General features: G+C 30.6%; 1 protein-coding gene across 1 annotated transcript; it reads right to left on the reverse strand.

Moving 5' to 3' along the window:
- Positions 1-856: 856 nt before the first annotated feature.
- LOC130818804 (protein CLP1 homolog) lies at positions 857-3,476 on the reverse strand. Its single transcript, XM_057685019.1, has 5 exons — positions 3,429-3,476; positions 2,239-2,259; positions 1,848-2,083; positions 1,549-1,593; positions 857-1,473 (listed from the first exon to the last, which is right to left on the reverse strand). The coding sequence occupies exons 3-5, from the start codon at positions 2,066-2,068 to the stop codon at positions 1,386-1,388; spliced, it is 354 nt and encodes a 117-aa protein (XP_057541002.1). The 5' UTR covers positions 2,069-2,083; positions 2,239-2,259; positions 3,429-3,476; the 3' UTR covers positions 857-1,385.
- Between the last annotated feature and the right edge of the window lie 9,292 nt (positions 3,477-12,768).

Consider the following 12,768-nt stretch of genomic DNA (forward strand, 5'->3'; position numbering starts at 1 on the left):
TATAAATATATTAAAATAAAGTTAGAAATAAATATATAACGATCTAGACATAAGCATTAATAAAATATTAAATTAGAATAAATAAAATAATGTCTAAATATAAATAGAAAATTTTTTATAAATAACAAATAAAAATACACAAAATAGAAAATGAAAATATCATCTTGGATTGAAAGGAGTACTTATTTTCTAACATTTGTGGATAGGAATCCCAGCCAGATCCAACAATGCACATTAATTTGGCATTCCAATCAAGCAATCTAAAAATGTCATTGCCATACATCACTATTCCATATTTGACTTTGAGACAAATTTAAATAATAACTCAAAAAAAACATGACTTTTTCGATCAATCACAAAGAAAAATAGATACTTCCTCCAAATCTCTAACAACTCATTTGTAAGTGAAACATAGAAGATTGTTTGGGTGGCATTAAAGGCTTTTCTAATCATGATAATTAGAGGAATAAAAGAACAGATATAATAATGACTTGAGTTATCTAAATGTGAAATGTGCCTTTTAGTAATCAAGACGAACTCTTAAAGAAGAGCAAATAAACCTCCTGAGGAAAGGTCCAAGTCAAACCAAAGATGAGGACATCCATGTGTGTCACATCACAAGTTCGTTTAAAACTATTTTTCGTCTATTTGAGTTTACAACATTAAACTCAAAAGGATTTACGGCCCATTTGATTAGTGGTATTAAATGGTGGTAATGTTAATAATTTTTAGTGTAAAATTTTATCAAAAGTTCCATATCATTCTCATAGTAATGAAACTTTAATAAAAAAAATTTTTGTTTACACACTTTTCGTCTCTTTGAATTATATGGTGTAAACTCAAAGCAGAGGGAGTGATTGCTAAGCCAAAAGTCAAACACTATAACCATCCCGTTCAACTGAGCTAATATTTCACTAGCATAACTAGTTTCATACATCAGCCTTGGTTACCAGCATAGAAAATTCAATACAAAATGATGCACCATCTCAGGTTCACCCTATCTACACTATCATTGTTCAATCCACATCAATTTAGTCAAGTGTAGCATTCTGTTCAGTATGCGCAAGCGAGAACCGGCCAAGGACGATTCAGAAATTTTTGGGGGGTTTTAGGAAGGGGAATGGTGACAATTGAAATACTTGTTACTTAACAGATGTTATTGATGAACAAGCATGTTCAGCTATGCTAACCCGTCTCAAAAGGAGGCAGCAAATAATACTAGTAGTTAACAAACACCATAACCTACTAGTATAGCAGCTATTTGTCAAGCTACCTATTTTCATTTCGCTTCCATTTTTCACGTATGGGATGACAGTCAGTCTTACTTATAAACTGCAACAATTTGCCCCACCTTAAAGGTGATATTAACGAAATCCACCTCTGCATCAAGTTTCTAACCACGTTAAAGTCCCCAACAGCAAAATTCTGCCAGGTAATTCTCCTGCTGATGGTGCAAGGTATGTTATTTTTCTCCTGCAAATCGACAATGACATCAGCTAGCCATTTATACACATAAAAATAAAATCAAGAATCATCAAAAGAACCAACCTTTGAACATCAATATCTGTAATATAAACAAACCCAGCAACATTACTGCACAAGAAAACATATTTATTACTTGTTATTACTCTACGCGTTTACAACATAAATTAAAAATCAAAAGAAGCAGAGGCTAACAATCAAAGAAACATAAACACTAATGATCCGTTAAATGTTCTAATACTATACTCTTGCTGGCTCAGTATTAGTTTCATTTACTAGTGTTCTTTCCTACTTCAATTGATTCAAGAGAGCCTAGAAAAAATTCAAGACCTAACCAATGTATCTGCATTCCTTTGAATATTTACCTAGAAATAATTTCCTCTTGATTCTTGGCATATGAAACAGCTAGCACAAGATGAAGCAAATCTTGGCTAATGTTAACAGGAACCACCCTGGTCAGGTCTGCTGCAGGCTCTGCACCAATAGGCAGAGCTGATCGTGGTGCTTGTGGTCCACCGCCAATTCGATAGACAGTCCAGTCACTGAAACTAGCAACGTTGGAATGGGGAGAAAGCTCATTTGACATGCCATAAAAGTATTCCTGCAGCAGACATTAGCATTACAAAGTTTATCATTTTTTTCAATAAATTTAAAGACTCTGCTTTACAACAGAACTGCCTACTAATTCTATACTTTTCAGGGATAAAAGCTTGAAGTTCCAAGTCATGAATTAGACTGCAGTGTTACCAGGAATACCTTCTGGATTTCGGACCAGCTCTAAAAAAAAAAATAAAAACACAGATGAAACTATCACATAGAAACTATCTCACGAGTTTGTAAATAAATCTTGATTTTAAAGGTTGATCATTAATTAAAAATTGCAACAACAAAAAAAGAAACAGGAAATTGAAACTAAATAAATAACACTATTAAGGTATTGATAGTTTCATACGAGTACATTCTATTATCCTAATGCTATTAAGGGCGAAGCCAAGATTTTGAGTTTTGGGGGTCAAATTGTCGATCTACTAACAAATTATTTATAATATAAAAACCAGTTAAGATTTTGACAATTTTAAATCATATAGACTGAAATGAATTTGAATCATAGCAAAAATTATTTTTAACAAATGGAGCGTAAGCTTCTCTATAATTACCCTTTTGAAAAGAAAAAACCAAGTGTTTTTAACTCCAAATATTTGCCTACAAAGTCTCCAAAGAAACACTATTAAAATTAAGATAGCAAAAATATAAAAGCACACACACCAAAAAAAATAAATGTGAAATTATGAAAGATGAAGAGCAATGACATTATAAAAATATAAATATATTAGTCTATTAAAAAATAATAGTTCATATTAGTGGGGGGCAAAGCAAAATTACATAGAATCACATTTTCGGCAAGAGGGCCGGGTTGGCTTCGCCACAAATAGGGTTCTAGTTGAAATTTGATAGTAAACAACGTCTACAACTCAAATATAAAAGTGCACACTGTTATGTTATTGCCTATTAGTACTACACAATACGATATTACAAGGGGTAGAATATAAATCGAGTACGTTATAACAGAGATAAGAAAATTACACTAATAAAGGTTAGGCACCATCATTCAGGTTTATTAAAGTGAAAACAGGTTATTTCACACAGAAAGCAGGAAAAAATTGCAACAGCATTGTGGATTGCAAGTTTATACTATAGTATGCAGAGTTTGAGAGTCACTTTACTTTCCCACATTTTTATTGCTATGAGCCTACAATTTTCTTCATTTATTTCATCAACCAGAATGATACAAGTCACCTAAATCGATTACAAAAGGCAGAAGTTAAAAGTTGAAAGAACATCACACACACCTTACAAAAGCAATTCACAAAACATTGACTTCTAAGTTTTACTACAAATCAAAAGGATGAAAAAGATCAAAAAAAAAAAACATTTCTTATTGTTACCCTTATCTTGTAGCTTCTGGATTTTTGTCGGTATTTTGGTGTACGAGAGACAACACCTCAAGATTTTTGTAGTTTCACTACATCAACCTTGGGTTTACTTTTCAACACGTCTTTAAGCATACTACATAGCTTTTCCTGCAAAGTTACAAAGCATAATACAAAGGGGTTTATGAAGTTCAAGTAACCAGCAAGCCAATGGTCAATAATATATTTCTAGACCATATATATATATATATATATATATATATATATATATATAAATATGTATATATATATATATATATATATATATACATATGTATATATATATATATACATATGTATCTATATATACATATGTATATATATATATATATATATATATATATATATATATATATATATATATATATATATATATATATATATATATATATATATATATATATATATATATATATATATATATATATATATATATAGATATATATATATATATATATATATATATATTTATATATATATATATATATATATATATATATATATGTATACATATAATATGTATACATATATATATATATATATGTATATATATATATATATATATATATATATATATATATATATATATATATATATATATATATATATATGTATATATATATATATGTATAAATGTATACATATATATATGTATATGTATACATATATATATATATATATATATATATATACATATACATATATATATATATATATATATATATATACATATATATATATATATATATATATATATATATACATATATATATATATACATATATATATATATATATATATATATATATACATATATATATATATATATATATATATATATATATATATATATATATATATATATACATATATATATATATATATATATATATATATATACATATATATATATATATATACATATATATATATATATATATACATATATATATATATATATATATATATATATATATATATATATATATATATATATATATATATATATATATATATATATATAGGCAGGATCAGGTGAAAACAACTAAAGTGTTGAAAATAAAAAACCAGAATGGCATTTATGCATATTATGGCAACAGGTGTACATATTATCGGTGTACATATTTTTGTGAAACACAAAGTTCATATTATTTACAGAAATGCCATCTGAATATGTACACTTTATAAGTTTTTTTATGTACACCTTTTAGAAAATATCCAATTATTTACAGAATTGCCATCGAAATATATACACTTTAGTGCCTTGAACGAGCACTTTGCCTAGGATGTTGTTTTGGGACTTTTGAGATACGGTTTGCATTGATGGACATTGTATTCCTTTGGTTAATACTTAATGCCATGTTTATTGCTATGTTTATTGTCATAGTTAATTGTGTGATGTAAATATAGGTTTATGGTGAGTAATGATGTGGTTCTAGAATGATGTATTCTTCCTCTATAAAAGGATACATCATTCATAGAAAAAATCACCACAAACACACATATTGTTGAGAGGGCTATTGCATTGTTAGAAATTTGAGAGTGTTGTTACTTCGCATTAGTATTTGTGATCTTGAGAGATTGTTCTTGAAATAAGGGGAGATTTATTACATTGCAATTGTTGAATTTCAATCTAATAAAAGTACATTTGAGGGGGTGGTATCCATGATACCTCATAAAACAAATTGTGTCCATTCCATTGCTTTTGTTTGATAATTCTCATATTGTTTTTCATTGTTGAACTTCTTTGGGGATTTCATTTCACTAAGGTTTGTTTGAAGTCAAACCAACCAATAGATATTCTTACAATGGTTAAAAATACAATGAAATTAATAAATTAAGGATTGCAAAAGAGTTGGATAGCTACTGCAAATTTGAGGCGAGGAGGAAAATTGAGCCAAATTTCAGGAGGAAGTTCAGTTCCGAAAATCTCAGCAGTACCAATCAGCAATCGAAGACAGAGGGGAGAATTCTCCCCAACTTCGATTCGTAATTCGCACTCTCTATCCAATTTCACTTGCCTTGAAGAACTCGTAGCAGTCATTATCGAGCTAAAACTGAAGCTGCAACAATCAGTAATTTACACTATGATTTCGATTTTACTCTAAGTCAGTAAAGAACAGCAAAAAAATGCATTTTGCAAGTAGAAATAGTGACACTTTAGAAAGACGATTTGTGAAAATGAAATCCACAAATTTCTTCCGGAAAAAAGGAATACAACTAACAAAACTTAGAGTCAATTAACAGGACATAGAGTAATGAAATTACCACAAGAGGGATACTGAACAAGAAGGTTAACAAGAGGAATACGATGGCAGACAATGAGTTCACTATTCAGTTCATTTCCTTTTAAACTGAGGAATGAATTCCAGTTTCATTTTACTCATTTCTTTTAGATATTCAAAAAGACGCAATACATTATGTTATGTAGCAAATAATACTGATCATAAAATAAAATGGTCCAAATTCCATAAATTCAAAAATAAAAACTCAATTTTGATTATAAAGGCATTAATTTCAACTTAAAGTAAATATTAAATAGATCAATTAAAATAAAAATTTTTAACTTTGACCTAAAGTGATTAATTTTGACATTAAACTCATCAATTATTTTACAGTCTTCAAAATTGAAATTATGTGCAGATGGTTGGAGAGCAATCATTCGAGCAAATAATCTACTTCATGACTAACTTTTGTACTTCCGTATTATGTATGCTAAGGAACTGGCACATATTAAAACCACCTTGAAATTACAAAAAATATTATCGATTTATCTATCATAAATAACGTGGAGCAAAAATCAAAATTAGAAACAAAAATTTAACTATGCTTGAATTTTTTACAAACCCCAATTTATTTACATATCATCAACAAAATTATCTATGTAATTTAACACTGTTGAAACACATCTTGAATCACTTTTTAATCCTTATTCTCAATCCCAAACCAAACCCTAACTTATTCATGTTCAAATCACACTTCTAACACTTACCCAGTACAAATTCTATCAAAATATAACTTAATTCAATCTAAGATTCATAAATTTACACAAAACTTTAACTAATTTAACCAGAGGGAGAAGCTCACAAAAATGGAGGAAGAAAAAGGAAGAGGTATGTGGAGGAGCTCTATGGATGCTGCGACCGGCCGGCTGCTCGGCAACGTGGTGGTGCTACAAGTTGCGGACGTTGGCTCTGGTGGGCGGCTGGTGTGGCCGGCGTGTGTGCTGGTTTTTGTGAGGGAAGAGAATGAAGGAAGAAGGGAGCAAGAAGAAGATAAAGGAAATCATAAACTTATTGAGAGAAAGAAAAATACGAGTATTTAGTTTATTTTTATTAGTGAGGGAAATAAATAAGGAAGAAAAAAATTAAAATCCTAACTATCTTATCTTAGGTATTTTATCTACAACACCCATTAAAAAAATTAACCCTAGCCATACTTAACTTTATTTTAATAGTTATAAACATTTAAATAAACTATATATGTTTGTTATAAAAAAATATTATAATAACTAATACAAATATTTGATAACCAATATATTACAGAATCATTTTCAAAATAATTTAAATTATTTTGTTGACGTCAAATAATTGCGGGGTGTTATAGGCATCCTCATCGACATCCACATCATCCTCAGAAGGATCGTCAACAAGCTCATTACCATCATCCCAAGGTCCCATCTCATTACTTGACGTCGAATAGGCGTAGGAGAAGGATTAGAAGACGCATTTATAGCTTGATTCCTTAAGGGCACGGCACCTCTATAGCCTCGTCATCCTCAACCGGAAATGCTAGCAATTGTCCACTCATGTCATATTTAAAACTTGTATTTACGGTACTTCTAGTGGAGTCCAGTTCAATCATAGAACATATAAAATGTTTAAACTCATTCAAATCCATGTTCGAGTTGCAAGCAAACAATCTACATCTACCCCAACATAATGAACATTGCCACTACTTTCTCGAATCGAACCATTCCAAAAACATACTATAGTCACACGAAATGATGTCATTTCTACATGACTACAAATAAAATCAACATCATCATCAACTTCTTGCAAAAACAATCTTTGTTTATAAAGATATCAACTACATTAGCTATAAAAAATCTCTGTGGCGTACAATCTTTGTTTAACATTCTTACATAAACAATCTCTTATAAACAATCTTTTAATGTATAATTTAAATAACTATATCAATTACATTAGCTAAATTATATGTGACCTACAAGAAAGTGATTTGAGAATTTATGACCTACATTTCAATAAATATTTAAAAACTTCAATAAACCCTAAATTTCCAAAAAAGAAAAAAAAAAAAAAAACATACACAAAATCGAAAAAAAATTACTTGTAACATCCTTGAATTTCCAACCCCTAAATTTTTTTATAATATAATTTGGATATGGTTTGAAAAGGTTGGAATCGAAAATAATTTGGTTTGATTTTGATTTGCAAATGTTAAAACCAAAAAAAATCGAAAAAAAATCAAAAAAATTTGAAGAAGATAAGCTTTTTAAGCAAAAGATTTCAATATATAAGGTTCGGTTCTATGAAGCTTAATTCCCAAAATAAGTGCCAGCAGCCCAAACCTTAGGTTAGGAGTATGTTCGTAGTTAGTGATAGTGATCATAAAATAAAATGGCCCAAATTCCATAAATTCAAAAATAAAAGCTCAATTTTAATTATAAAGGCATTAATTTCAACTTAAAGTAAATATTAAATAGATCAATTAAAATAAAATTTTTCAATTTTGACCTAAAATGATTAATTTTGACATTAAACTCATCAATTATTTTAAAGTCTTCAAAATTGAAATTAAATTGAAATTATGTGCAGATGGTTGGAGAGCAATCAGAAATAACATGGAGCAAAAATCAAAATTAGAAACAAAAATTTAACACTGCTTGAATTCTTTATAAACCCCAATTTATTTACATATCATAAATAATCTCCATTCGTTCATCCTCAATTCCAACTACTAAAAATTCATCTAACAACACTAACAACAATAAAGACCAAATCTAAACTTCAATAACATCATCAACAAAATTGTCTATGTAATTTAACACTGTTGAAACACATCTTGAATCACTTTTTAATCCTTATTCTCAATCCCAAACCAAACCCTAACTTATTCATGTTCAAATCACACTTCTAACACTTACCCACTACAACTTCTATCAAAATAATTTAACAAGAAAAAGAAACTCACAAAAATGGAGGAAGAAAAAGGAAGAGGCATGTGGAAGAGCTTTATGGATGCTGCGATCGGCTGGCTGTTCGACAGCGTGGTGGTGCTACAGGTTTTGGACGTTGGCTCTGGTGGGCGGCTGGTGTGGCCGGCGTCGGTGCTGGTTTTTGTGAGGGAGTAGAATGAAAGAAGAAGGGAGCAAGAAGAAAATAAAGGAAATCATAAACTTTTTGAGAGAAAGAAAAATACGGGTATTTAGTTTATTTTTATTAGTGAGGGAAATAAAATATTAACAAATTTTTTATCTTATAGCTATACTAAATATCAGTTATTTTCATTTAAAAATTGTTATAAGTTTGGATTATTAGAAAAATTAAAATTTGTATTATTTGAGTTATTTGAATTTATAATTATAAATATAATTATTATAATATAAAAATTTGATAAAAAGAGGATAAGTTAATTATACTAACTAATTATATCTAAACAAAAAATATATTAATTATTAATGTTTCTATTTTTATTTTTTATTTTACCAATTTTTTATTTTCTAGGTAAAACATACACTAAAAAATAATATAATTGTCCCTTAATTTTATATATATAGTATAGACAAAAAAATCTAAATTAACCCAAGACCTAGGGCATATACATATTTTATTTTTCTTTCACCTTAATTAACGAGAATTAGCATTTGTAATTATTTGTAAACAAATTAATAAATGAGAAATTAGCATTTGTAAAATTGTAATTGAAGATATTATTGACCTTTATTATATTATAATTTAAGATAAAACATTGTTGTTGATATTTTTATGGATACAAGTTGTAGTAAGGCGGACGTAGTATTAATTGATTCTGGAAATGCCCTCTTGACTTCGACATTGATTAGATAAGACTTTCGATAATTTAATATGGGTTGAATTAATTTTTTTAGGCTAGTAGGATAAAATATATGGGTGAGTCAAGTAGGATTAAGTTTATTTTCCTATCAAAAAGGTGAGTGGAATCACAAATAAGGACTAACCCCTCAAAATCGATGTCACCTACTTTCTTTCTCTTTCCATGTTTTCTCTCCTTCATTTTCTTGATTCAAAAATTCAAGAAAAAGGATGCTCTCCGTTCCTTTATTTTTCTAGTTTATGCCTTCATTCAAAAATAAATTGCTTTTCTCTTCTTTTTTTGTCTGGTTTATATCTCCATTCAAGATGAAGGGTTGGGATGCACCTACTATAGGTGGGTTGATCCAAAAGGCACCGAATGGAAAAAACACATGATTATTAAGCTCGATAAATAGAATAAGGAGCTTAAAAACAAGATAGATAACTTGAGAAAGGAAGCAATTGATAAGGCGCGTAGGAGTGAAGAAACCGAGAGGATATTGAAAAAGTTTAAGAAGCAATCTTAGGTTGTAATAATTGTAGGTCATGTATAAACTATGTATTTGTGAATGTTATTAATAAAATTATGGTGAATTTTCGGTATCATTTTCCCTAATTTTGTGAGTCGTTTTTGTTTGATATATTTACAATAAAGACATATACTAAGCTTTTACAACTCTTATGATAAAAATGTTTAAACTAGGCGGGAATGATCCATCGCCAAAACTTCGAACATTCATAGGTGAAAGCATGGAGACTATGATAAACTAAATAACCATATATCTATATACAACAAAATATATACAAATGTTTGATATGATAAGTCAATAATAATACATGTAACGCTGACGCTCATCACCCTCATTCACCCTCTCCAATTGAGATGGTCTCTTACGCCTCCTACGGTAGTAAGAGGCGTTCGTGTGTCGCTTTGGTAGGGGGAGGGGAATGGTACTATGATGGCTAGGATGACGTCATGAGGAGGAGATGAGACGTGCAGCAGCTGGTGATGCCTGTTGAGCAACTTCAGGAATGAAGTGCTCAAACTGTGTGCCGAGGAGCATGCCTTAACGATCTCGTGGACTGGCTCCTCGTGGCTAAAGTGGATCACGACCGCCACACCTAGGGATGGTCATGGGTCCAGGACCCTGTTGGATCCGCTCCGGACCTGCCCCTTTTTTAAAAGGTATGAGTCCTAATTTTTGAGACCCATCGGATCCGGGTTGGATCTAGATCCAAAAAATATTTGACGGGTTCGGGTCCGGGTCCTAAGGTGAAGACCCGGACCCTAAACTTTTAAATTTTATATTATGCTTTCTGATTTCTAAATTCTAATATTAATTTTTTTTATCATTAATATATAATGCCTCGAATATTGATTGCCTAAATTGCCTTCTTATTAATCTCAATCCAGTAACTAGTAAAACACTACCGCAGTAAATTTTTTTCATTGTTCTATGTATTTTGTGGTTTTATAGCCTAAATTTTGTTAATCATTTTGTTAGTGATTCCAGTTTTTTTAATATTTGATTTTTAATTATATATTTAGACAAGTGTTTTTACGTTTTAGTAATTATTTTGTATTTGAATTTTATGGACTCGAACAAGTGTTTGTAATACGATAATAAGTTGCTTACAAAAATACAAAAATACTCGCAAAAAGTTCAATTTTGACAAATCAAAGAGGCTTTGTATAAGACCCATTAAGGACCCATTAAGAACCCTAGACCCGTCAGATCCGTAGGGTCTGGGTCTTGGTCTGAAAACTTTGGACCCTTAAGGTCCGGATCCGGGTCTGGATCTATAAAAATTAAAAGGGTTCGGGTCCGGGTCTGGCCAGACCCGCCCCATGACCATCCCTAGCCACACCTTGTGTCTGCAATCAATAGTTTGTTAAAGTAATATTATTACAGAAACTTAGAGCTTAAACAATCAAATATAGATGATTACTTACAAATTGGGTCATCATAGGCGCAACAGGAGCATATTGTGCTGCAACAATGATGCCTCGAGGTGTCATCTATCGGCGTGTGATGGAGAGGAACCATAGCATGTAATTTGCTATAGTAGATGTGCCAGCAGCATCGATTGGCACACCTTAGGCTATCAACTCCAGCCTCTGATCCTAACAAGCAATATGACGCCCGTTGATCTCGCTCCAGTTCCTCATACCCTGACCCTTGTGCGAACTGACGTGCAACTCGGGTTCAGTCTCGCAGGGTGGTGGAATGCCCTGTACCAACCCATATTGGCACAGTACACGCTCAGATAGATGAACTTTGACAATGTCGAAGCATATGAGTGGCATAGAAGCCCTCCACGCACCTGACTGAATCCCCGAGTGATCGGGCACAGCTGCGTACGCATCGGCGGGGTAGGTGTTTCACAAAGAGGGGTGAAAGTTTGGTTTTTGGTTTGGATTCGATACATATCCAAACCAAATAAAATTCGATTTTGATATTTTCAGTCCAAATCCAAATCATAATATTTATAATCTAAATTGAACCGAATAGACCGAATTGAACCGATTTGTATATTTTGCACCGAAAATCAAATTTGCATGTATTGTTCAAAATTATTCTTTCTAAATCTCCTAAATAGATATGAATAATATTAAGGTTTTCAATTTGAACAAGTAAATACTTTTAACAAAAATCTAAAGATAAGGGTAAAATTAAAACAAATCAAATGGAAGATAACATGCCATTAATATTTTAGTTTTTTGGTTTTGTTTGACCCTTGACTGATTCCAAACCGAACACCGAATTATAATTAAAATTCATTCCAAACCAAAGCAAATTTAAAATATAGTCAAACCAAATTATTTATTCGATTTGGTTTGGTTTGGTGTTCGATTTTTCACCAAATTACTTATACCCCACAAAAACTACAAAACATGTTATCATACTGTAAACAATGCTGTAATGTGATTATAATATTGAGAACAAAAAGTAAAATGCTTACCAAGTTTGGTCGTAGTAGGTCTAAAGCGCAAAATTCCACCTCGATCTGTATGGGACTTCTAGTGTTGGTTGCGGTGGATTAACGTCACCACGACCAACACTTCTATATGGTTGGAAGATCAGAATGTGCTCCCAAGCCCATAACTAAAAGATGAAAATGTATATAGGATTGATTGAATATGAATAACAATTAAGCGGTATGATTATTACCTGTAATAGAACTAACGGTCCTGCAATCTCCTTGACGTTCTTTTTCACAGCACCGCACAACCTCCTGTA

This window comes from Amaranthus tricolor, chromosome 7 (genome assembly GCF_026212465.1).
Source record: "Amaranthus tricolor cultivar Red isolate AtriRed21 chromosome 7, ASM2621246v1, whole genome shotgun sequence".
Classification (NCBI taxonomy): Eukaryota; Viridiplantae; Streptophyta; class Magnoliopsida; order Caryophyllales; family Amaranthaceae; genus Amaranthus; species Amaranthus tricolor.

Coding starts and splice junctions, on each gene's coding strand:
- LOC130818804 (XM_057685019.1), bottom strand. CDS start 2,068: ATGTCAAATGAGCTTTCTCCCCATTCCAACGTTGCTAGTTTCAGTGAC. Junction 1,594..1,847: donor CAAGAGGAAATTATTTCTAG/GTAAATATTCAA, acceptor TTTCTTGTGCAG/TAATGTTGCTGGGTTTGTTT. Junction 1,474..1,548: donor ACAGATATTGATGTTCAAAG/GTTGGTTCTTTT, acceptor GTCGATTTGCAG/GAGAAAAATAACATACCTTG.